At 36.4% G+C, this 23685-nt stretch overlaps 1 protein-coding gene and 1 long non-coding RNA gene across 9 annotated transcripts in view; one reads left to right on the top strand and one right to left on the bottom strand.

Annotated features, from left to right (window-relative positions):
* Nucleotides 1–23685, top strand: part of LOC147840079 (uncharacterized) — a 408477-nt gene that overhangs the window by 27388 nt on the left and 357404 nt on the right. The window lies entirely within an intron of this gene.
* Nucleotides 1–23685, bottom strand: part of ttll5 (tubulin tyrosine ligase-like family, member 5) — a 119537-nt gene that overhangs the window by 95723 nt on the left and 129 nt on the right. For all 8 annotated transcript variants that reach the window (XR_015513855.1, XR_015513856.1, XR_015513857.1 and 5 more), the window contains exons 2-12: nucleotides 22877–23000; nucleotides 21443–21549; nucleotides 20112–20194; nucleotides 19675–19781; nucleotides 16878–17008; nucleotides 16232–16314; nucleotides 13968–14037; nucleotides 13802–13886; nucleotides 7655–7756; nucleotides 5348–5439; nucleotides 4150–4257 (exon numbers count right to left, since the gene is read on the bottom strand). Coding sequence is in view for 2 of the 8 variants with exons in the window: in XM_087291113.1 (XP_087147239.1) it covers nucleotides 4150–4257; nucleotides 5348–5439; nucleotides 7655–7756; nucleotides 13802–13886; nucleotides 13968–14037; nucleotides 16232–16314; nucleotides 16878–17008; nucleotides 19675–19781; nucleotides 20112–20194; nucleotides 21443–21549; nucleotides 22877–22935 (1027 nt within the window). In the remaining 6 variants the exon portion in view is untranslated. The remainder of the gene's footprint in view (nucleotides 1–4149; nucleotides 4258–5347; nucleotides 5440–7654; nucleotides 7757–13801; nucleotides 13887–13967; nucleotides 14038–16231; nucleotides 16315–16877; nucleotides 17009–19674; nucleotides 19782–20111; nucleotides 20195–21442; nucleotides 21550–22876; nucleotides 23001–23685) is intronic.

The raw sequence follows: 23685 nt of genomic DNA, 5'->3' as shown, positions 1-23685 counted from the left end.
ATAAAATTTCTCTTTTTGTGAAAAAGAAAAAGCTGCAACAACAGCACACTGGTTTACAACAATATTTTAAAGGGACAGTTCTCCCCAAAAAAGTAAACAGTTACTCTTGAAATTGGTTCCTTTTTTCCGCTGAATATAAAAAGCAGATGTTTTGAAGAATGTTGTAAACTGATAATGAAGATATCAGTGTTGATGGATGAAAATAACCACTGACATCAATAATAAGAAAAACAACGACTATGGAAGTCAATGGTGACTGGTTTTCAACATTCTTCAAAATATCTACTTGTGTGTTTATCAAAAGAGACTCAAACGTGTGTGTGTGCCTTTAAGATTGAACACTTAAGATTCAGCAATTTGCTGAATATAAAAAGTAGATGTTTTGAAGAATGTTGTAAACTGATAACAACAATAAAATAACCACCGACATCTATAACATTCAACATTCGTCAAAATATCTACTTTTGTGTTTATCAGAAGAGACTCAAATGTGTGTGTGCGCCTTTAAGATTGAACACATACTGTAAGATTCAGCAACTTTTAAACGGACAATTCTTGCAAAAAAATAAATGCTGAATATAACAAGTAGATGTTTAGAAGAATGTTATCATTAAACTGATAATGAAGATATCAGTGTTGATGGATGAAAACAGCCATTGACATTCATAAAAGAAAAAACAACTACCATCAAGGTGAATGGTGACTGGACTTCAACATTCTTCAAAATATCTACTTGTGTGTTTATCAGAAAAAAGAAACTCAAATATGTGGGTGTGTGTATTTGTGTGCGTGTGTGCCTTTAAGATTGAACACTTAAGATTCAGCAACTTTTAAAGGGACAATTCTCACAAAAAAATAAATGCTAAATATAAAAAGGAAATGTTTTGAAGAATGTTGTAAACTGATGATGAAAGTATCAATGTCGACAGATAAAAACAACCATTAACATAAACAAAAAACAACTACTATGGAAGTCAATGGTGACTGGTCTTCAACATTCTTCAAAATATCTACTTGTGTAACTGAAATTCTGTCATCATTTACTCATCCTTGTCACAAACCAGTTCGGAGTTTCTTTCTTCAGTTAAATGCAAAGAAAGACGCCATGGAAAATGCTGAACGCCTGTAACCATTGACTTCCCTAGTAAATGCTTTTCCTACTGTGGAAGTCAATGGTTACAGGTCAAAATAACTTATGTTTGAGGTTTGAGGGTGAGTAAAAAGTGAAGTAACATTTTTTTTGGAGTGCTGCTTAATGCAATTACTCAGCAATCAGTGACCATATCACCACAACCCATTAAAGGAGGACAAAACAAATCTCTTACAATTCGCCCAGATGCCCAAAAGTGTATATATATAAAGAAGCATTGAACTAGACTTGAATGGCCATAACACAAATATCTCCTCCGCACAGCCCAACGCGCACAAAGAGGCTCATTTACTCAGCAGTACAGGTCTGTTTCTGCTTTCCGTGTCAGAGGTGAAGAGAGACCAATGAAGCATCATGTTACACAGCAGCTGAACAAAGACCAACCGGCCGCAGATTCACATGAGGAGCGCATTAAACGGCGTGTAAATCCACCGTGTGGCTCTGATCCAGAGTCACTGCAGATGAGATGTAAACAGGGAATGGAGAATGTAGTGCTTCTCCTGCAGCCAAGACAGCGAAATCCTAAAGTCATTTATTAGCCTATCAAAAGGGTACCATTGGTACCCTTTGGCCGTAAAGACACAAGCCTGATAAAGGTGATCCGTACCAGACCATACTGTACCACTGCTCTGGATTTTAGCAGGCGCGCACCTGTCTGAAAGTCAGCAGTTATCCTGAATAGCTTGATTAGCTTTTAATCACAGCGTCTCCATCAAATTCCCCGGCTGCACCTGCATGAGCGGCTCATATTCACCTGAGCTGGGCATCAGTGACTGAGATGAGGGCAAACGGCGGGCACAGATACTCTCCTCATGAGGGCGATTGTCCCGATAACAGCGCAGTGCAACAGGAACGTGTTATCACAACCAAAACAAGCAACACCTACAGAGGAAATATTATGTCTACACGCACAATACACTGGAGCAAAGAGAAAGAAGGATACCGCCACTATTAAAGATACACTATATTCAGGACACTAAAGAAGATAGGGCTGTGTTAATCAGAATTTAACTTTGACCTCAAATGATAATAAAATAAATAAATAAATACAAACAAAAAAAATAATAGAATGATTAATGTGTCATACCCCGCCCCCTTTCAAGCAGTCTGCATTCATACATCTGGAAAGTTGAATCAGTGAAATGATGTAACGTAGGGATGAAGGATAAACCGAATTACAACTGCATTTGAGATTTAGCATTTTCTTTTACGTCTGCTTCTGAAAACACTATTGGTTGGATTTAGGGAAGGGTTTAGCTCAGTGATCGGTACAACAAGCTAAATCTTCTCTTGGATGTGGACAAGGACGTGCATCTAAAACGTACAACAAAAGCGTACCCTAAGTAGCGTATTTCAGATTTGCAAAAATGTAGACAGCGCCCTCCAGTCAATTTTTCATCTAAAACGTGCAGTAGACAGCACCCTCTAGTGCAGATCCTGGTCCTGGAAGGCCGGTGTCCCTGCAGGGTTTAGCTCCAACTTGCCTCAACACACATTTCAAGTATACCAAGTAAGACCTTGATTAGCTTGTTCAGGTGTGTTTGATTAGGGTTGGAGCTAAAATCTGCAGGACACCGGCCCTCCAGGAACAAGTTTGGTGACCACTACTCTAGTGGATTAGTCATCTGAAACGTACAACAAAACATACTCTTAGTAACGCATTTCAGATTTAGAAAATAGACAGTGCCCTCTAGTGGAATAGTTATCTAAAATTAAATGAAGGAATTAATGTATTTTATATTTACAAAAATGTAGACAGTGCCTTCTAGTGAATTTCTCATCTGAAACATGCAGCAAAACGTACCCTAAGTAACTTATTTCTGATTTGGACAAAAGTAGACAGCGCCCTCTAGTAGATTTGGGTAACAGTTTACAATAAGGTTCATTACTTGATGCATTTACTAACATGAACTAATCATGAGAAACACATGTACAGCATTTATTAATCATAATTGAACATTTACTAATGCATTACTAACATCCAAGTCCATGCTTGTTAACATTAGTTGATGCACCATGAGTTAACATGAACTAACAATGAACTACTGTAATTACATTAACTAACATTAACTAACATGAACAAATACTGAAGTAAATGTATTGTTCATTGTTTGTTCATGTTAGTAAATGCATTAATTACCATTAACTAATGAACCTTATTGTAAAGTGTGACCTAGATTTGTTATCCGAAAACAAATATAACAAACAACAAAACATACCCTAAGTACCGTATTTCAGATTCACAAAATTTTAGACAGCGCCCTCTAGTGGATTTCTCATCTGAAACATGCAGCAAAATGTACCCTAAGTAAGGTATTTCTGATTTGGACAAAAGTAGACAGTGCCCTATGGTAGATTTGTCATCTGAAACGTACAACAAACATACCCTATGTAACGCATTTCAGATTCAAAAAAATTTAGAGAGCGCCCTCTAGTGGATTTATCATCTGAAACTCGCAGCAAAATGTACTTCAGCACATTTCAGATTGGCAAAAATGTAGACAGCGCCCTCTAGTGGAAAAGTTATCTAAAACGTACAACAAATGTACCCTAAGTAACGCATTTCAGATTCACAGAAATTTAGACAGCGCCCTCTAGTGGATTTTTCATCTGAAAGACACAACAAAACGTACCCTAAGTAACGTATTTCTGATTTGGACAAATGTAGACAGCCTCCTCCAGAGGATTTCTCATCTCAAACATACAACAAATGTACCCTAAGTAACGTACTTCAAATTCAAAAAAATTTAGACAGCGCCCTCTAGTGGATTTGTGATCTGACAGACGCGATAAAATATTCCCTAAGTAACTTATTTCAGATTCACAAAAATTTAGATAGCACCCTCTAGTGGATTCGTCATCTGAAACGTGCAACAAAATGTACTCGAAGCAATTAATTTTCACAAAAAAAATGTAGGCTTAAGCACGCATTTCCATTGAGCCTGGATTGTACACATCATATCTTCCACAGATTGGTTTTTCGCTGGGATCTGTCTTACCGAAGCAGTTGCACCGATGAGGAACAAACATCTTGCAGGACGTGGCGATGTGGATCTCAGCACTCAGAACAGCTTTAATGATCAGATCCTCAATCTGGCCCATCAGCACTGACAAACAAAGACAATTCAAAGACAATTTAAATCTTTAGATATTCTTTTTGAGTAGCAATATCTTTTTAAAACAGGACCACTAACAAAAGCCCTGAAATACTAATTTAATTAAGATTATTTCCGTTATCAACCTTACTAGACAAAAGGTGAACACACATGTGACCCTAAACCACAAAACTAGCCATCGGTCAATTTGTTTGGAACAGATATTTATCCTATTTTTTTTTTGTAAGTATTCAACACGTTTAAAAAAAAAACATATTTCTAAAGGTGCCGTTGACTTGAAATTAGTAACAACAGATGTTACTAACAACCAAATAAATGCACATTTGCAAAGACAACAAATCTAATTAGTTTACAAATGAAGTTATGTGTAATAAAATGAAATAACACAGGGAAAATGTACTGAACACTTGAAGAAAGGAAGGTGCAGAATGGCAGTGAAAGCCCAGACAGTAGCTGAAATCTCTTTAGCAAGCCTCTGCCCTTCCTCAGTGTAAATGAATATCAGCTGCTTCAGTCCAACATCTACATTAGCAGGAGGATGAAGATGAACCCAGGGTGGACATTTCAGCAAGACAATGATCCAAAACACAGCCGAGGAGACTCTCAGATGCTTTCAGAGAAAGAAAACCAATCTGTAGAATGGCCCGGCCAATCACCTGACAGCAATCCAATAGAGTATACAAAATAAAGCTCAGATTTGATAGACGAGACTCACAGAACCATTAAGATTTTGACACTGTTGAAGTCTGTGAGAAACTCACACCTGAGCAATGATTGTGCCTTCATTCTCCACATAAGATTGCCAAAAAATTATATTATAAGTGTTCAATACTTATTTTTCCCACTGTATATAAGGTCTATTCTTATTTAACAACAGGTGTTAACAGTATCCAAGATTTCTCCAAAACAATCTTCAAACTAATCCAGCGTAAATCATAAATCCAGCAGCTGTAGTTTGTGAAACGTCAATCTCCAAATGGCTCTGAGGTGCTTTGAGAAGAACCGTAGATGAGAGCTTATGAATGTCAGACGTTATGGTGTGTTAAACATGAAAGCATATGATTGTTTAAGGTCTACTCACGTGTGGTGTCTTTGCCTTCTTGTCTCAAATATCTCAGCATTGCACTCATGCTCCATTTGTTCCCATAATCCTCTACTTCGGGGTCATCGCAGCTGAAAGGATAAAAAACCCTGTCAGCACTACCAAAACAGCACTAAGCATTGGGCACATCGCAACAATGTTGACATGATTAGCAAACACAAGGATTAGCTTGTGTTTGAGATGGCATTGCAGACCCACTTAGAACTGAGGAACAACGAGCTATGATTATGTAATCATTATTAACTATTACAGTTTAGATCGGTTCTCACTACGTTGACAAGATGCTTTTTTATTGCATAAAAAACACAAGCTGACACAGAATAATATGGTAATTAAAAAAAAAGTATCAATTACAGATTTTCTGACCGATATTTTTACCGATATATTTAGATTTGGAAGCCGACATCTGATATGTTTGTAGATAAACATATAAATAAATACATTTCTATATTTATATTTATTTTATACAATGCTGACATGATTAGCAAACACAAGGATTAGCTTGTTTTTAAGATGGCACTACCGACCTACTTAGAAGCGAGGAACAATGAGACATGATTATTTAATTATTATTAACTATTACAGATCAGATCGGTTCTCATTACTGCGGCAAGATGCTTTACTGCATGAAAAACACAAGCTGACATAGAATAATAAGGTATTTATTTTGACAAAAAGCCTCAAGTACAGAATTTTTGACCGATATTATTACCGATATATTTAGATTTGGAGACTGTTATCTGATATATTTGCAGAAATAATTACATTTTTATATCTATATTTGTTTTATACAATGTTGACATGACGAGCAAACACAAGGATTAGCTTGTATTTGAGATGGTATTCCCGACCCACTTAGAAGTGAGGAACAATCAGATATTATTACGTAATAATTATTACCTATTACAGTTCAAATCGGCTCTCATTACTTGTGAATGATGCTTTATTGCATAAAAACACAAGCTGATATAAAAGTATTATCATATTAATATAAAAAATTAAGTAGGGATGCAGATATGCCAAATTTTTGACTGATATTATTACCGATATATTTAGATGTGGAAGCCGATATCCGATTTATTTGCAGATAAATACAGAAATAAATACATTTTTATATCTATATTTATTTAATACAATGTTGACATGATTAGCAAACACAAGGATTAGCTTGTATTTGAGATGACATTACCAACCCAATTAGAAGTGTGAAACAATAGGATATCACTACGTAAATATCATTAACTATTACAGTTGAAATCAGTTCTCATTACTTATGTGAATGATGCTTTATTGCATAAAAACACAAGCTGATATAAAACAATAAGGTATTTATTTTGAAAAAAAACATCAAGTAGAGATGCAGATATGCCAAATTTTTGACTGATATTATTACCGATATATTTAGATTTGAAGTCCGATATCTAATATATTTGCAAATTAATCTCATAGATAATAAAATATAATAGAATCTATTTTATAACCTAAACTTCAGAAAACCTGGAACTGATCTTTGAGCTTTATTAATCAGCTATTTTTTTCTATGCCCAAATGCAAAATTTGCTTGACAAAATAAATTATGCATAAATAGCAACTAAGTAACTCAATATTAACCAAAATACCAATAAAATACGCATATAAGCAAGGAAATAATACATAATAGTATCAACTTAAAGATATCGGTGACCTAATTTATCGCACATACACCGATACATGACAACTAGCATTTATCTGCCGATATTGATATAGTCTATTGGGCATCTCTAGCATTAAGAAATATTGCAACTTAATAATAAAGATTCAGATTGAATGTCCTACTTACATTTCTTGGGTTGATTTGGTGGAAAATGTGTTTAATAGGTTTAAACTGGTAAAAGGTGTCAATGATCACAATACATTCTACGGTTTACAGTCTGCGCATTTATTTAAAAATGAGCATTTTATGGTTTAATATTGATTCTGGACTGTCTACTTGAACACATAACGTATAGTTTAAGACATTTTTTTTTTTTACCTTACTATGAAATGTACATTAAATTTTTGCATATTTCCCAAATGACTTTATCAACACATTTTTAAACATAATATTTCTAATACCTCTATTTTATTTTTGCTATGATGACAGCACATAATATTGTACTAGTTATTTAGCAAGTAACTTAAATTCAGCTTAAAGTGCAATTTAAAGGCTTAACATTTTAAATGACATGAATAAAATATAAGCAGACAAAAATGTAAAACTGTACATATCGATATACACAAAAATAGATGAACGCTGTGAAAAGCCACCTGACGTAGTCGCTGCTCTTCTTGTTGACGCTGTAGTTGGTCAGATGCATGAACTGGTTCTTGATGTTTGCAGTGGCGTGGTCATACTTCACCGTGGCAAACCTACAACACACACAACCGAGCAGGAAAACATGAGCTTAATAGCGATTATGACCTGCTGAAAAGAATAAACAGGTACAGAACCAAAGCAAGCAGTCTCGTGTAAACTCGAGACGGCCTTCAATTCCGGCCATACATCTATCTAATATTAAAGTGACACATTACATTAACAGAGATTTTGTAAAAGCCATCCAACTAAAACACACAACACCAGCACTGTGGTCATGAGGGCAGTATGATGGGAAACTGATGAATCCATCCAGTGTTATTTCACTGGATGACATATGAAAAAGTTTACATTTAAAACTATTAACTAAAAGTATATGACTAATTATCTTGCGCACTGGAGGGGTGTTTGGGGTTGCTAACTCTTCTGAATAATTGTTTGGTGGCGGCTAGAGTTCATTTCTCATCTATTATTTTTTAGGTTTCATAAAATTGGTGTGTATGAGCACACAGTAAACTCATCTACTCACTAGTCAACAGGTGAACTCATCTACTCACTAGTCAACAGGTGAACTCATCTACTCACTAGTCAACAGGTGAACTCATCTACTCACTAGTCAACAGGTGAACTCATCTACTCACTAGTCAACAGGTGAACTCATCTACTCACTAGTCAACAGGTGAACTCATCTACTCACTAGTCAACAGTTAAACTCATCTACTCACTAGTCAACAGCTAAACTCATCTACTCACTAGTCAACAGTTAAACTCATCTACTCACTAGTCAACAGCTAAACTCATCTACTCACTAGTCAACAGTTAAACTCATCTACTCACTAGTCAACAGCTAAACTCATCTACTCACTAGTCAACAGTTAAAGTCATCTACTCACTAGTCAACAGCTAAACTCATCTACTCACTAGTCAACAGTTAAAGTCATCTACTCACTAGTCAACAGTTAAAGTCATCTACTCACTAGTCAACAGTTAAACTCATCTACTCACTAGTCAACAGTTAAAGTCATCTACTCACTAGTCAACAGTTAAAGTCATCTACTCACTAGTCAACAGGTGAACTCATCTACTCACTAGTCAACAACTAAACTCATCTACTCACTAGTCAACAGCTAAACTCATCTACTCACTAGTCAACAGGTGAACTCATCTACTCACTAGTCAACAGTTAAAGTCATCTACTCACTAGTCAACAGCTAAACTCATCTACTCACTAGTCAACAGTTAAACTCATCTACTCACTAGTCAACAGTTAAAGTCATCTACTCACTAGTCAGCAGGTGAACTCATCTACTCACTAGTCAACAGGTGAACTCATCTACTCACTAGTCAACAACTAAACTCATCTACTCACTAGTCAACAACTAAACTCATCTACTCACTAGTCAACAGTTAAAGTCATCTACTCACTAGTCAACAGGTGAACTCATCTACTCACTAGTCAACAACTAAACTCATCTACTCACTAGTCAACAGATAAACTCATCTGCTCACTAGTCAACAGTTAAACTCATCTACTCACTAGTCAACAACTAAACTCATCTACTCACTAGTCAACAGCTAAACGCATCTACTCACTAGTCAACAGCTAAACTCATCTACTCACTAGTCAACAACTAAACTCATCTACTCACTAGTCAACAGGTGAACTCATCTACTCACTAGTCAACAGTTAAACTCATCTACTCACTAGTCAACAGCTAAACTCATCTACTCACTAGTCAACAGTTAAACTCATCTACTCACTAGTCAACAGCTAAACTCATCTACTCACTAGTCAACAGTTAAACTCATCTACTCACTAGTCAACAGCTAAACTCATCTACTCACTAGTCAACAGTTAAAGTCATCTACTCACTAGTCAACAGCTAAACTCATCTACTCACTAGTCAACAGTTAAAGTCATCTACTCACTAGTCAACAGTTAAAGTCATCTACTCACTAGTCAACAGTTAAACTCATCTACTCACTAGTCAACAGTTAAAGTCATCTACTCACTAGTCAACAGTTAAAGTCATCTACTCACTAGTCAACAGGTGAACTCATCTACTCACTAGTCAACAACTAAACTCATCTACTCACTAGTCAACAGCTAAACTCATCTACTCACTAGTCAACAGGTGAACTCATCTACTCACTAGTCAACAGTTAAAGTCATCTACTCACTAGTCAACAGCTAAACTCATCTACTCACTAGTCAACAGTTAAACTCATCTACTCACTAGTCAACAGTTAAAGTCATCTACTCACTAGTCAGCAGGTGAACTCATCTACTCACTAGTCAACAGGTGAACTCATCTACTCACTAGTCAACAACTAAACTCATCTACTCACTAGTCAACAACTAAACTCATCTACTCACTAGTCAACAGTTAAAGTCATCTACTCACTAGTCAACAGGTGAACTCATCTACTCACTAGTCAACAACTAAACTCATCTACTCACTAGTCAACAGATAAACTCATCTGCTCACTAGTCAACAGTTAAACTCATCTACTCACTAGTCAACAACTAAACTCATCTACTCACTAGTCAACAGCTAAACTCATCTACTCACTAGTCAACAACTAAACTCATCTACTCACTAGTCAACAGCTAAACTCATCTACTCACTAGTCAACAACTAAACTCATCTACTCACTAGTCAACAGGTGAACTCATCTACTCACTAGTCAACAGCTAAACTCATCTACTCACTAGTCAACAGCTAAACTCATCTACTCACTAGTCAACAGGTGAACTCATCTACTCACTAGTCAACAGGTGAACTCATCTACTCACTAGTCAACAGGTGAACTCATCTACTCACTAGTCAACATATAACTCATCTACTCACTAGTCAACAGGTAAACTCATCTACTCACTAGTCAACAGGTAAACTCATCTACTCACTAGTCAACAGCTAAACTCATCTACTCACTAGTCAACAGGTAAACTCATCTACTCACTAGTCAACAGGTAAACTCATCTACTCACTAGTCAACAGGTGAACTCATCTACTCACTAGTCAACAGGTAAACTCATCTACTCACTAGTCAACAGGTGAACTCATCTACTCATAGATCATCATGAAAACTTACATGTAAAACAATTGTCTTTGGTTTGACCTCCAAAAGTCTTTCTAATCCTAATTCATGACTGAAATCATGAAGTTTAATGTTTTAGCACCATGTTAATCAATAGATCTAAGCTAAAAATGTTATAAAATAATAATAAATTAGGCATGCATTAACTAATAGGCTAATGTTTCCATTACAAGGTACCACAGACGACCACAGATAACTCTAAAGGTCATCTCAGTGACTCTTCAGCTCATGGGCATTCCCACAATGCAACGCTGCCTGGTTTGGGAGGAGTGGACGCCACATGTGGAGGAAGAATTTCCTGGCACACAGCGAACACCTGAACGCCTTCAAAGCTTCTGGGATCTCCAAGATAAAAGTTGAGTTGGGAAAAACGCCAGGACGAAGCGCCAGCAGTTCATAAGAGAGAGTGTGCCGAAAACAAACCCCAGTGTCACTCCTTAAAGCGCCAAGCCTAATAGACGCAGGCCAAGCGTTTTACACACACCAGACCACAGCGGCCCACAATACACTGCACATCCACTTCACACGCTTTCACTCGGCACGACATCCCAAAAAAAAAAAAAAACGGAGCATTTGTTTGAGCTTCTCACTCGCATGTCTGAGAAAACGCTCTACTCGCTGTGCCAGAAGCAAGACAGTGTGTGTGTGTGTGTGTGTCTAAATCCAATGCGTTTAGCAGGCGCTCGGTGGTGGGTTACGACCGTCAGACTTTCTTTCGCACTGAGAACAAAACTTTCCCTCTACTATTTGTGGCTTTTGCTAAAGGATCACAGAAAAGAGCTTCTCCAGGTAGAAGACAAAACTATGAAAGCCTGAGAACATCCTTGCTTTGAAAAGCTTTTGTTAAAACGATGTCTGCTTTTCGTTGTGCTTTAAATATGTTTATTTAAAAGAATACTTCTGTCAACATCCTTCCAGCAGTGAGACAATGGAAAGCTTTGTTTGAGGTCTACAGGAGTCGCTCCAACTTTGATGGAAACGCTTCTGCTGCCATCTAGTGTTCGTGCTATTTTAGTGTCCTAAAGGAGCATGTCTAGTTCAATGTTTTGAAGTTTAACACTTTATAAAATGATCGTGTTAGTTCATGTAAGTTAGTTAATGAATTAACATTTGTTTTGCATTACTTAATCTTTGTTAATGTTACCTAAACAGAGACCGTTTAATGTTAACTAAACATAAACCGTTAAGGTCAATATTATTAGCCCCCCTGTATATTTTTCCACAATATCACTTTAACAGAAAGAAGATTTTCTTTAAATACCTTTTTAATCATGATAGTTTTAGGAACTCCCCACTGATAGGAAAATAGGCATTCTAAGGGTGCGTTCACACTAGCACTTTTGGTTAATTTTCTGCCGGGCAGCACGGTGGCTCAAGTTTCTTTAGGAGACTGGGCCAGGTCCATGTATATTTTGGTCATTGAATTTTTATTTAAGAAACTGATACTAAAAAAACGAAAAACGAGCCGTTTTTTGATTTTCGTTTTAAAATTCAAAAACCAAAATTAAAATGCGAGACGTTTTTCTTTTTCATGGGGAAAAACAAATAAGCTAAATTAAATTTTTTTATTTTTAATTTCGAATAACAAAAAATAAAATCCCCAGAAAACAAAGACAGCTCATTTTTTACTCATTCACAGTGATTAAATGCTGCCACGCACAGGCTTATCTATAGGTTATTATTTTTCTAACTTAATTATGTTATAAAAGGTATTTTCTTGTGATAACAGGATTTTGTTAGGACATATTTTTCTCGTTAAAATGGCAAAAGGATGTCTCGTATAAGGGCCGGTTATAGGCTATGATATTTATTTATTGTTTGCAACACTTTTCTGAAAAGAAAGTTATAATATTGTTAAAACCATAACACTTTCACTTCCCAAACTTTGAATATGTCATAACAAAATCCCTATATCACAAGAAAATACCTTTTTATAACATAACTGAGTGGAAAAAATAATAGCCTATAGTAGCATAGTGGTCTGTGTGGAGCATATCTGATCTCTGAAGTTTTAAAATGATAATAAAAAAATGGCTCATTTTTCATTTTCAATATCCGTTTCTAAAATGAAAATTCAATGACCAAAATATACACGAACAAGACACATATTGTTGACCTTATAAGAGCTTTTATTCCAGCAAATTATATAATATATAAATAAATATAAATATATCTAATATAATAAATATTTAATAAATAACACTTTCTCCAGAAGAAATAAAAGCATTATAAAAAAATTATTTTATTATTATTATTTTATTTATTTTATTTTATTTTTACTGTTAAACATCACCTGGGAAATATTTGGAAAAAGAATTTCACAGGAGGGATAATTGTTTTATTCAACATATACTTTATACATGAAGATATTACAATGCACTTGAATACTAGAAAACAAAGACAGTATATATATATATATATAAAAAAAATTACTGGCTAGCACTGTGGCCTCACAGCAAGAAGGTCACTGGTTCGAGTCCAGGCTGGGTCAGTTGGCATTTCTGTGTGGAGTTTGCATGTTCTCCCTGGTTGGCATGGGTTTCCTTCGGGTGCTCCAGTTTCCCCCAGACACAACACAGGAACTATAGGGGAATTGATGAACTAACTTGGCCGTAGTGTATGAGTGTGTGTGTGCATACGAATGAGTGTAAATGGGTGTTTTCCAATACTGGGTTGCAGCTAGAAGGGCATCCGCTGCGTAAATAGTTGGTGGAATAGTTCATGTGACCACTGAAATAGAGACTAAGCTAAGGAAAATGAATGATTGAATGTCCCGTTTACTGACTGTGCTTCGGCTCATTTTTAAAACTTTAAACCTACAATGGATTTCAATATATTTCTGGCAGACTTTCAGAGGTCCCGGTTAACTTTTGCAGAGCATCAGAACAAACAACCAGTCAGATCTGCTTTTACAGATCTGTATGTATCTTCATTTAAGCAGCAACATTTCTCATCAGATGTCTCGGATGTTTGACAGTGGGAAAACAGTATTGAATTACCTGGCCAGGCCCTCTTCATACAGGTAGATGACGAGAGGGTCGTAAGAGGTCACCAGGACATACAGACGCACATCAAACTTAAAATCTGCAGACGCAAGAAATTGAATTTACAGTAAGTCACAAACAGAATAGTGAGAAACTGCTTGTGTTGGTGGTATAGACTGACCGTCAATCAGCAGAGGATTGCTGATGTACCGCGACACTAAAATATTCTCATCCAATGGGATCTGACTGATCTGAAACACACACAACACAGCAAACATTACCTTCAGTTCACTTTGGGTAATTGCGTCTTGCTTTTCAGTATGAATATCTAAACATTCATTAATCAAGATATATTTAGTTGAGAAGCTGAATAACATGAGAGATGAAGTCATGCTTTCAGAGAAATTGTATTTTACTGCAGACGATACAACGAACATTATTTAATGTGTTCCTCATGATTCAATTTTTATTGTGTTTTTTTAATATAAACACGCATTTCAACACATTTCAAAAAAGTTGGAGCAGTAAAGCATTTACCACGTTGCCATTCCTTTTCTCAACATGTAAAATATGTTCAGGGACTGAAGACACCAAGTGATGAAGTGTTTCAGGTGTCATTGTGTCCCATTCTTCCCTCAAATAAGTCTTAAAGTGGGCAACAGTACAGGGTCTTCTTTGTCGCATTGAGCTTCAAAATGCACCACACATTCTCTATTGGAGACAGGTCAGGACTGCAGGCAGGCCAGTCCAGTACCCATCTCCTGGAGCAGGACTCTGTAATGTGTGGTTTTGCATTGTCTTGTTGAAATATGCATGGCTGTCCCTGGAAAAGAAGGCAGCATATTGTACTTTTCAGCATTGCCAAGGCCACTGACATAACTCCATACCATGACAGAGTCTGGCTTTTGGACTTGTTGCTGGAAACAGTCTGGATGATCCTTTTCTTCTTTTGTCCAGAGCACACAATGTCCATTTCTCCCAAAATATACCTGAAATACTGATTCATCTGACCACAGAACATGTTTCCACTGTGTGATGGTTCATCCCAGATGCCTCCGAGCCCAGTGAAGTCGATTGTGCTTCTGGACACTGTTAACATAGGGCTACCTTTTGGTACAGTACAGTTATAACTGCCATAGATGTAACTATGCATTGTGGTACTTGACAAAGGTTTACTGCAGTAGTCCTGAGCTCATGTGGTGATCTGGCTTATAGATGGAGGAGGATTCTTGATGCAGCGCTGCCTGACGGTTCAGAGATTGTTCAGCTTAGGTTTGCGCCCTTGTCCTTTACAAACTAAAATTACTCCAGATTCTTTGAATCTTATCACAACGTTATTGTTGTATTGTTGTAAAAGTGGATGATGTGTGGATGATTGACAGGGCTCGTAACTAAGCAACATAACGATCTGTTAACGAGGAAGTAGTGTGTCCCAAAAGCTTGTATACTCTTCTGTTACACACTCAAAAGTATATAATTTCCTTTACAAAAAAGTAGATACTTTTAGGGCGTAGTATAAGTATGCAAATTGGGACACAGCATGAGTAAGAGCTTGATTAGCTAGTTCAGGTGTGTTTAATAGGGGTTGGAACTAAAATATGCAGGAAACCAGCCCTCCAGGTCGGAGTTTGGGCACCCATTTTTAAGGGATTAGTATACGGTGTATACAAAATTCTAAGACACTAGCTATGTTTCCATCCCCCTATTTTTATGCGCATTTTGCATATGCACATACAAAAACGGTTAAAGTAAACGCCAAGATGTGCATACACTTTGAAAATGCGCATAACTGAGTAGGATAAACTTTTTATTCGATAAGAAAAGATGCGCACAAACTCCGATGGAAACACTTTTAAGGCACAAATTTCAGTATGCGCATTAAAAAAAGGACATGTGATTGTGTGATAAGAGATCATGTGATGATGAAAATGTGTGTGAATGGACAAATCAGCAGCCTGAGCACACTGTAAACCATCTGAACTATTGTTTTGGTCATTCTAAAATGCTTCACCGTTTAAGTATTAGTGTCATTATTTTATTAATGACCTCCAGAATCAAGAGTGTCTGTGCTCCGCGTCTGCCACCTTCAAACGCCACCGGGCATTCAATGCGTGTCAGGACTGCCTTCTGAGGTGCAAGTGATTTATTAGATGAAGGAAAGACTCACGCAGCTTCTACTACTGCAGCAAATTCAGTTTTTACTGTTGATATTTGGCGCTGCTGATATTTAGTTAATCAGGAAATTATGATTTTGTTCACCTTGACTCGTTGGATGGAAACGCTGCTCTATTCACACGTCTTTTATGCGATAATCCAGTTCTGGCATAAAGTTCATACGCATTTTTGGATGCACACATAGCTCATGGTAGAGTTAATTAAGCTAGGATTTTTACCCTTAGTCCCTGTTAATTTCCAACTCTGTACCCTATTTCTTTAATGACTCACATTGCTGACTAGGTAGATGCCTCGACCTCTGGAGGACGCCACTGGTTTGATGATCCACGGACCCTTGTCTTTGCTGAAGGAGTCTGCGGTTTGCATGAAGACATAAACCATGTTATTTAAGCTCAGAAGAGAAGCATTTACAGTCAAAGTCAGAATTATTAACCCCCCCGGCATTATTTTTCACCAATTTTTAAAGGTTTTTTCAACATTTTTGCACATAATAGTTTTCATAACTCATCTCTAATAACTGATTTCTTTTCTCTTTGCCATGATGACATAATATTAGACTGGATATTCTCAAAGACACTAGTATTCAGCTTAAAGTGACATGTAAAGACTTCACTAGGGTAATTAGGGTAAAGTTAGGGTAATTAGGCAAGTCACTGTATAACAGTGGTTTGTTCTGGAGACAATCCAACACTAATATTGCTGAAGATGCTAATAATATTGACCTTAAAACATATAAAGCTGCTTTTATTCTAGCCGAAATAAAACAAATAAGACTTTCTCCAGAAGAACAAATATTATAGGAAATACTGTGAAAAATACCTGAATCTGTTGAATATAATTTGGGAAATATTTAAACAAGCTAATACTTTTGACTTGAACTGTTTCTGATTGATGCCGTTGGGCCAAACACACTCACTGCTGAATTCCTGGTACTCTGCGGGCAGCACAAACGTCTGTGGTACGATGCTGAAGTTGTGAAAGCCGTGGCTTTGCTGCATCCTCTGGATGTTTTTGTAGAGCCGGTCTTTCCGCGTGAGCTCGTACGACCTGGAAAGCGATGAGAGCGTTGACCGTAAGTGCTGAGGATGAGGTTAGCGTGTGAGATAGCGAGGGGAACATAAACTCTTGAAATAACAGCGCAGCAGCAGCACATGCTCAGTTTGATCCATTGCGCCGTTTCTTCCAAACAACATCAACTCTGCCAATGAACACATGCGGTCTGCCCACTTAGAATGCCGCTAGTGTGGACATTGTGTGTGTGTGTGTGTGTGTGACTTTAGTACCACATTATTTAGCAATAAGCTATGTGTTGACACTTTACAATAAGGCTTCATTAGTTAATGTACAGTGCTCAACATATATGAGTATACCCCACACAAATCTTTACAATATTATATCTGTGCAAATACATTTGATTGGTCAGTACAAGACAAATCTAGGGCTTATCTAACAAAATAACTTTTGATAATGGTCCAAAATGAGTACAACCAAAATTATATGTTAGGGGAAAATATTAAATAAATATTGTTTTTTTTTTTAAACAGTAAATTTCAAGAAATGTCTAAAATGTTGTTGTAATTTTGCAGTTTGTAATTAGTTTTTCCAATTTTTTGCATGCATTTAAATGTATTATCTTTCTATTTCTAAAGATGTTCGGTGACTAAAGTATTATTCTAATAAATATATCCTTTTCATTGTTTAAATGCATTAAACTATATGACATATATTAGAAATTGATAAAATTATTCATTTTCAAAATGGGGTGTACTAATTTATGTTGATCATTGTATTTACTAACATGAACTAATAAAGAGCAATACATGTACAGCATTTATTAATTATAATTAACAGATCAACATTAACTAATGCATTATTAACATTTAATGCTTGTTATATATATGTATGTATATATATATATATATATATATATATATATATATATATATATATATATATATATATATATATATATATATATATATATATATATATATATAATTATTATTATTTTATTAGACCCCGTTTCTTTTTTCCCCAATTTTTGTTTAATGGAGAGAAGATTTTTTTTCAGCACACTTCTAATCATAATAGTTTTATTAACTGATTTCTAATAACTGATTTATTTTCTCTTTGCCATGATGACAGTAAATAATATTAGACTAGATATTCTTCAAGACCCTTCTATACAGCTTAAAGAGACTTTTAAAGGCTTCACTAGGTGTCACAATCAACAGCGATCTCTAACCACCAGAGGTCGCTGGAAAACATTCTCACTCGTAGAACTACAAATCTGTTTGTAAATAGACTTCAACTTCATACATGCTCTTCGCCCACACACACCTGCTTCCTCATTTAGACTGATTACACTCACACCACCTGAGGATTGTCAAAGACTTATTACACACTCTATTTAAGCAGCACACTCACTCACTCCCATTGCTGAGTCTTGTTTATCTGTAGGTGACAATTCAAATGCGTTTCTTTAGTCTTGCTTTCTTGTGTTTTGAACCTTGCCTTGTTTACCTTTTCGTCTTAGTCTGCTGCCTGCTTTCTGACCACTTGCCTGATCCTTTGACAACGATTCTGGACTTCCCTTGTATATCTGTTTGCACCTGTGCTGACCTTTGCTTGCCTGACTTTGAATAAACCTGCATGTGGATCCAAACGTCTGTTGTTAGTGTCACTCCCCGACGTAACACTAGGTTAATTAGGTTAACTAGGCAGGTTAGGGTAATTAGGCAAGTTATTATATACGATGGTTTGTTCTGTAGACTATCGAACAAATATATAGCTTCAAGGGGCTAATAATATTGATCTTAAAATGGTGTTTAAAAAATTATACCTGCTTTTATTTTAGCGGAAATAAAACAAATAAGACTTTCTCCATAAGAAAAAATATTATCAGGCATACTGTGAAAGTTTCCTTGCCCTGTTAAAGATAATTTAGGAAATATTTAAAAAAGAAAAAGAAATCAAAGTGGGGCGAATAATTCTGGCTTCAATTGTGTGTGTGTGTGTGTGTGTGTGTGTGTGTGTGTGTGTGTGTGTGTGTGTATATATATATATATATATATATATATATATGTATATATATATATATATATATATATATATATATATATATATATATATATATATATGAACACTGATACTGGAGACTCAAAGTGGATATACATTCTGGAAAAATTATGCCATGGGAGACTGAAGGGTCCCTGATTGGTTAGATTTTTGATTTCACACCTAAATTCTTTACTACAAAAATTCAAATGAGATTCTGCTCTTTTCAAAATAGGACGATGCTACAAATGCCTGTGTGTCAGGATAGTGGCAGATACAACAAGACTAATGTCCTATGCTAATGAGGGAGAGGTCACTAGTGGGCGGGGCTTTCCCCCTCTGATGACCCGCACAAAGGGATTGTGTGGGTCTGATTATTAACAATACAATTAATACATTATTAACAATACAATTAATACATGTTTACCATTAGAAGCTGCTTATATTCACACACTGCAGACACACAACTCACAACCCTTATAAAACTCATTTTTGCAAAATAGCTCCCTTTTAAAGAAAATGGGTACACTGAAAAAAATCCCAAGGGAAAGCTTTGTCAACAACCAGCCCTAATCCTTTATATTTTCATACTTGGTGTGGTCAGAGTTTAGCTTATTAACAATTTAGTTAGAACAGAAAAGCATTGACAGACAAACCTGGGAAAATGGTTGACTTTCTGGAAATCCTGCAGAGAGCGCAGAAGGTAAGGCTTCAGGTGTGAGCCGGTCCACATCAGGTTAAAATCATTGCTGTTTGGGTGCACCTAGACACCAACAACATGTTCATTTAAGTTAAACAATTAATAAGTAATATAATTATAAGTAATAAATAATTAAAAAGATCCTTTAAAAGTTACTTATTTAGAGTCATTATCAACACTAATCATTGGAGCTTAGCCTAAAGAAGTTGAGTTGTAGCCTGTGGCCAGCTTATACAATACAATACAATACAATACAATACAATCCACACAATACAATCCACACAATACAATACAATACAATACAATACAATACAATACAATACAATACAATATAAAGACAGCATTAACATCAACTAATGCACAATGCACTTATAGTAATGTCTGCTGCTCTACCTCATGGAATCCATGATTGACCAGTATGCCACGCACAAGACGACTCTCTGTTCGCACAATCTTGAAGGCCAAGTTATATTTTTCTATATGAAAAAGAAAAACTGCCTTAACATTCTAGCATGTAGCAAATAGCAGGTTTTATAAAAGCAGTAATCAGCTAGTCAAGCTAAATTCATAATATTGGTTACCATACTTAGCCACAGCTCACACACACATAATTTACTAGTAGTGCAACACATTCAGACACAACCGATGTAACGTATATTGGGGTCTTTCGTTTCTGTACTGCAACCAAAAGCAAAAGTCTTGTCTCATATCCAAGTTTTATGAACAACAAATAATAACTGGACTTCTAGTTGATCATTTGGTGTCAGAAGTGTCTAATATAAAAGGTAAAGGCCTCTAGATGACGCTTATTTGAGCACAATAAAATCTGATCATGCCTTGATTATTAATGATTTGATTAGGACAGTAAGATCTGACTCTGCTCAGACTAAAGTCTCATCACTGAACAGAAATAATGTCCAGTATAGAATATAAAGTCCTGTTGCAGTGGAGACAGAATGAATATTGTGTCTGACTCCATCATGAGCTTGGAGGACTGCATCCATACATCTCTGACATGACTCAAATCACTGATTAATAAAGTCATCTGGAATGAAGAAGAAAGCCTTCAGCAGGACTCTAAGAGCTCATCAAGATCCTTTGTGTTCATCTTCAACGCTTCCTTCTTCATCTTACCACAGACATGCTCAATAATGTTCATGTCTGATGACTGGGCTGGCCAATCCTGGAGCACCTTGACCTTCCAATAGGTCGGGCTCCAACTGGTCTTCTCCAGTATTGGTGATGATTAGGATGCAGCAGATGATCAATCAGGAAAATCTACCTTCTGCCACTTTTCAAAACGGTCAACTAGAAGTCGAGCTATTACAACTGGCATCAACGACAAGACTTTTGTCAGGCAGTGCACACCGTTAAAACGGCTATAGTAATAAATTAATAAAGAACCACTTTGGTGTACAAATGCAGAAATACTAAATACACCATTTTGTACGTGCATGTAAAGAACTAGCTTATTACGTCGAAACTGGTAGGTGATTCAAACGGCTCAAATTATCATACGTAAAGAAACTCAGACAGTTTATAACAAAATGTCTGCACGAGTTTGACACAACACAAATCAAATAAAATAAAAAAATAATAAAATAATAAATAAAAAAATCGACAAAACTGAAAATGTCAACAAAAGTCACCTTTAAATTTCTCCATTGTGCAGAACTATGATTAAATAAATTCCTCTGTATTATGAATAATTGGTGTCTGTATACCTCCAACAGAGCGGATGGCCACATCTTTAGACACAATGGCTTCAGCACAGAATAGCAGCACAGGAATGCGTTTACTGACACCACTCCAGGCGATACACGGCTGTTTCCTGTTGGACAAAGAGTGTACGGATAATTCTTCTGTGGTACCAAAGTCTCTTCCAAGGAAAGTCAGTTCACCAGTGTGTTGGCAAGAGCCATTCATTGCATTTAATCATCTTAATTGCACTTAATCAAATAATATTTGTAAACACAGGCCCTAAATGTGCCGTTTACACATATTCCAATTCAAGAGTTCACACTTAGCTGATGACTGATTTTAAAGCTTGTTTGGCATGCTGTCCCGGGAGAGAGCCCTGAGCTCATAAGATCCTCGAGTCTGGGGCTCCCTACTGTTTGCAAGGCGAGAGGGGAGTTTGAGCTTAGGTAGATCTTGAGAACTCCCCTGCTGTAGTAGCTAATGAACAGACAGTGATCGCTCTTAAGAGATAACTACTGACTAGGAGCATGTCTATGGTGGCGATTTGGATTAGTCAATTAACTTAAGCTGCATGTTTTTGGATGGTGGGAGGAAACCGGGGGATTCAGGGGAAGTCCACGTGAGCACGGGGAGAACGTGTTAACTCCGCACAGAAACGTCGGCTTGCTTGGTAAGGACTAGACCCAGTGACGATCTTGCTGTGAGGCAACAGTGCTAACCACTGGGCCACCGTGCCACCATCTAGGAAAGGAGGAGGAGTAGGGGTGGAAGGGGGGATTCTTCAAAACAAAGATGGCTGTGATATGGAGCCTAGGGTATTTACAGTAGCTTAGGGATCATCTGATTGGTGAAGCATTAATTGAATAATGTGGGACCAGCTGTGATCAATCATAAGCATGTGATCCTCTCAACATTAGTTTATAAATATACTTTACTTAACAAAGAAAACAAGTGCATGTTTTTAGCAAAACTAACATTGGATTTTTTTCTACGTGTGTGTGTGTGTGTGTGTGTGTGTGTGTGTGTGTGTGTGTGTGTGTGTGTGTGTGTGTGTGTAAAACAATATAATTTACACAAAGAAATGATGGGGTTCATCTCCAAAGAAGTTGTTACTTCAGCCAGTTTAGAGCATCACTATGGCCGTTTTACGTTATAACTAACGATGAATCTGAGATAGAGTAAGTACAGGTTTTGGGAAACACTCATCACTACATCGTTCTTTTCCCAAATGATGCATCGTACTATGTTAGTTACGCCAGTTACGTTGTTGATTGATAAACGCACCCCTGTCAAGTCACAATAACCCTTGTGAAGTCATCCGTCTGTGGATGTGCACCATGGGGTGTCTCTGCTGTAGTTTTGTGTGTAGTGGTGATGGTAAAGTCACAAGTCTTGCTCACTCGTTATCTGAACTTATTCTGCATGATCAAAAGTCTTAAAGTGGTAAAGACACTTACTCCAGCTCATCTTCAGACGATGACTTGGATTCGTCCTTCTGCTCTCTAGCGTCTGGCATCTCCGTCTGTGTGTGTCAGCTCAGCATGTGCATGACAGCTCTCTTCTCCAATCTTCTTAATGCAGCTGCAAAATAGTAAGCAGTTTACGAGGAGCTATCAAGAAATTACAGTTTCACTCTGCTTTATTGACATCCCACATATATATATATATATATATATATATATATATATATATATATATATATATACATATATATATATATATATATATATATATATATATATATATATATATATATATATATAGTCATAACATATAATTATATACAAAATATTTTAATAAAATATATTTGTAATGCACTTTGTGGGATGAAAAATAATGTAGCAAGAATAATTCAAATCTTATCAGAAGCATTCCGTTAATTACAATGACAGTCAATTATGAAGGTAAAAAATCAATTAATAAAAAGATAGTACTTCAAAGAGACATATTGAAGCATAATTTAATCCTTTATAATGGATAAAACTAGCCACTCATACATAATAGCAGTTCTAAAGTTTTACATTCATGAGACAAACATTCACTGCGATGAACTGAAAGTTCTTTCGGATCTTCTAGAAACATCTAGTTTCCCATTTCGCCAGTTAAAATAAATAACGTATAATATCGGACAGATTGGATTAACGTTAGGACTAGTGTGTGACTGAAGAGAGTTCACTAGCTGTTAGCTAGCCGAGCTAACCAGATGCAGCCACTTGAATGTCTAACATTCCATTAGATCTTCGGCCTCACAGTGCAGTTAGTTTGT

This window comes from Danio rerio, chromosome 17 (assembly GCF_052040795.2).
Source record: "Danio rerio strain M-AB ecotype USA chromosome 17, GRCz13ab, whole genome shotgun sequence".
Lineage (NCBI taxonomy): Eukaryota > Metazoa > Chordata > Actinopteri > Cypriniformes > Danionidae > Danio > Danio rerio.
Note: the sequence above shows the minus strand (reverse complement) of the source record. Positions and strands in the feature narration are given on the sequence as shown.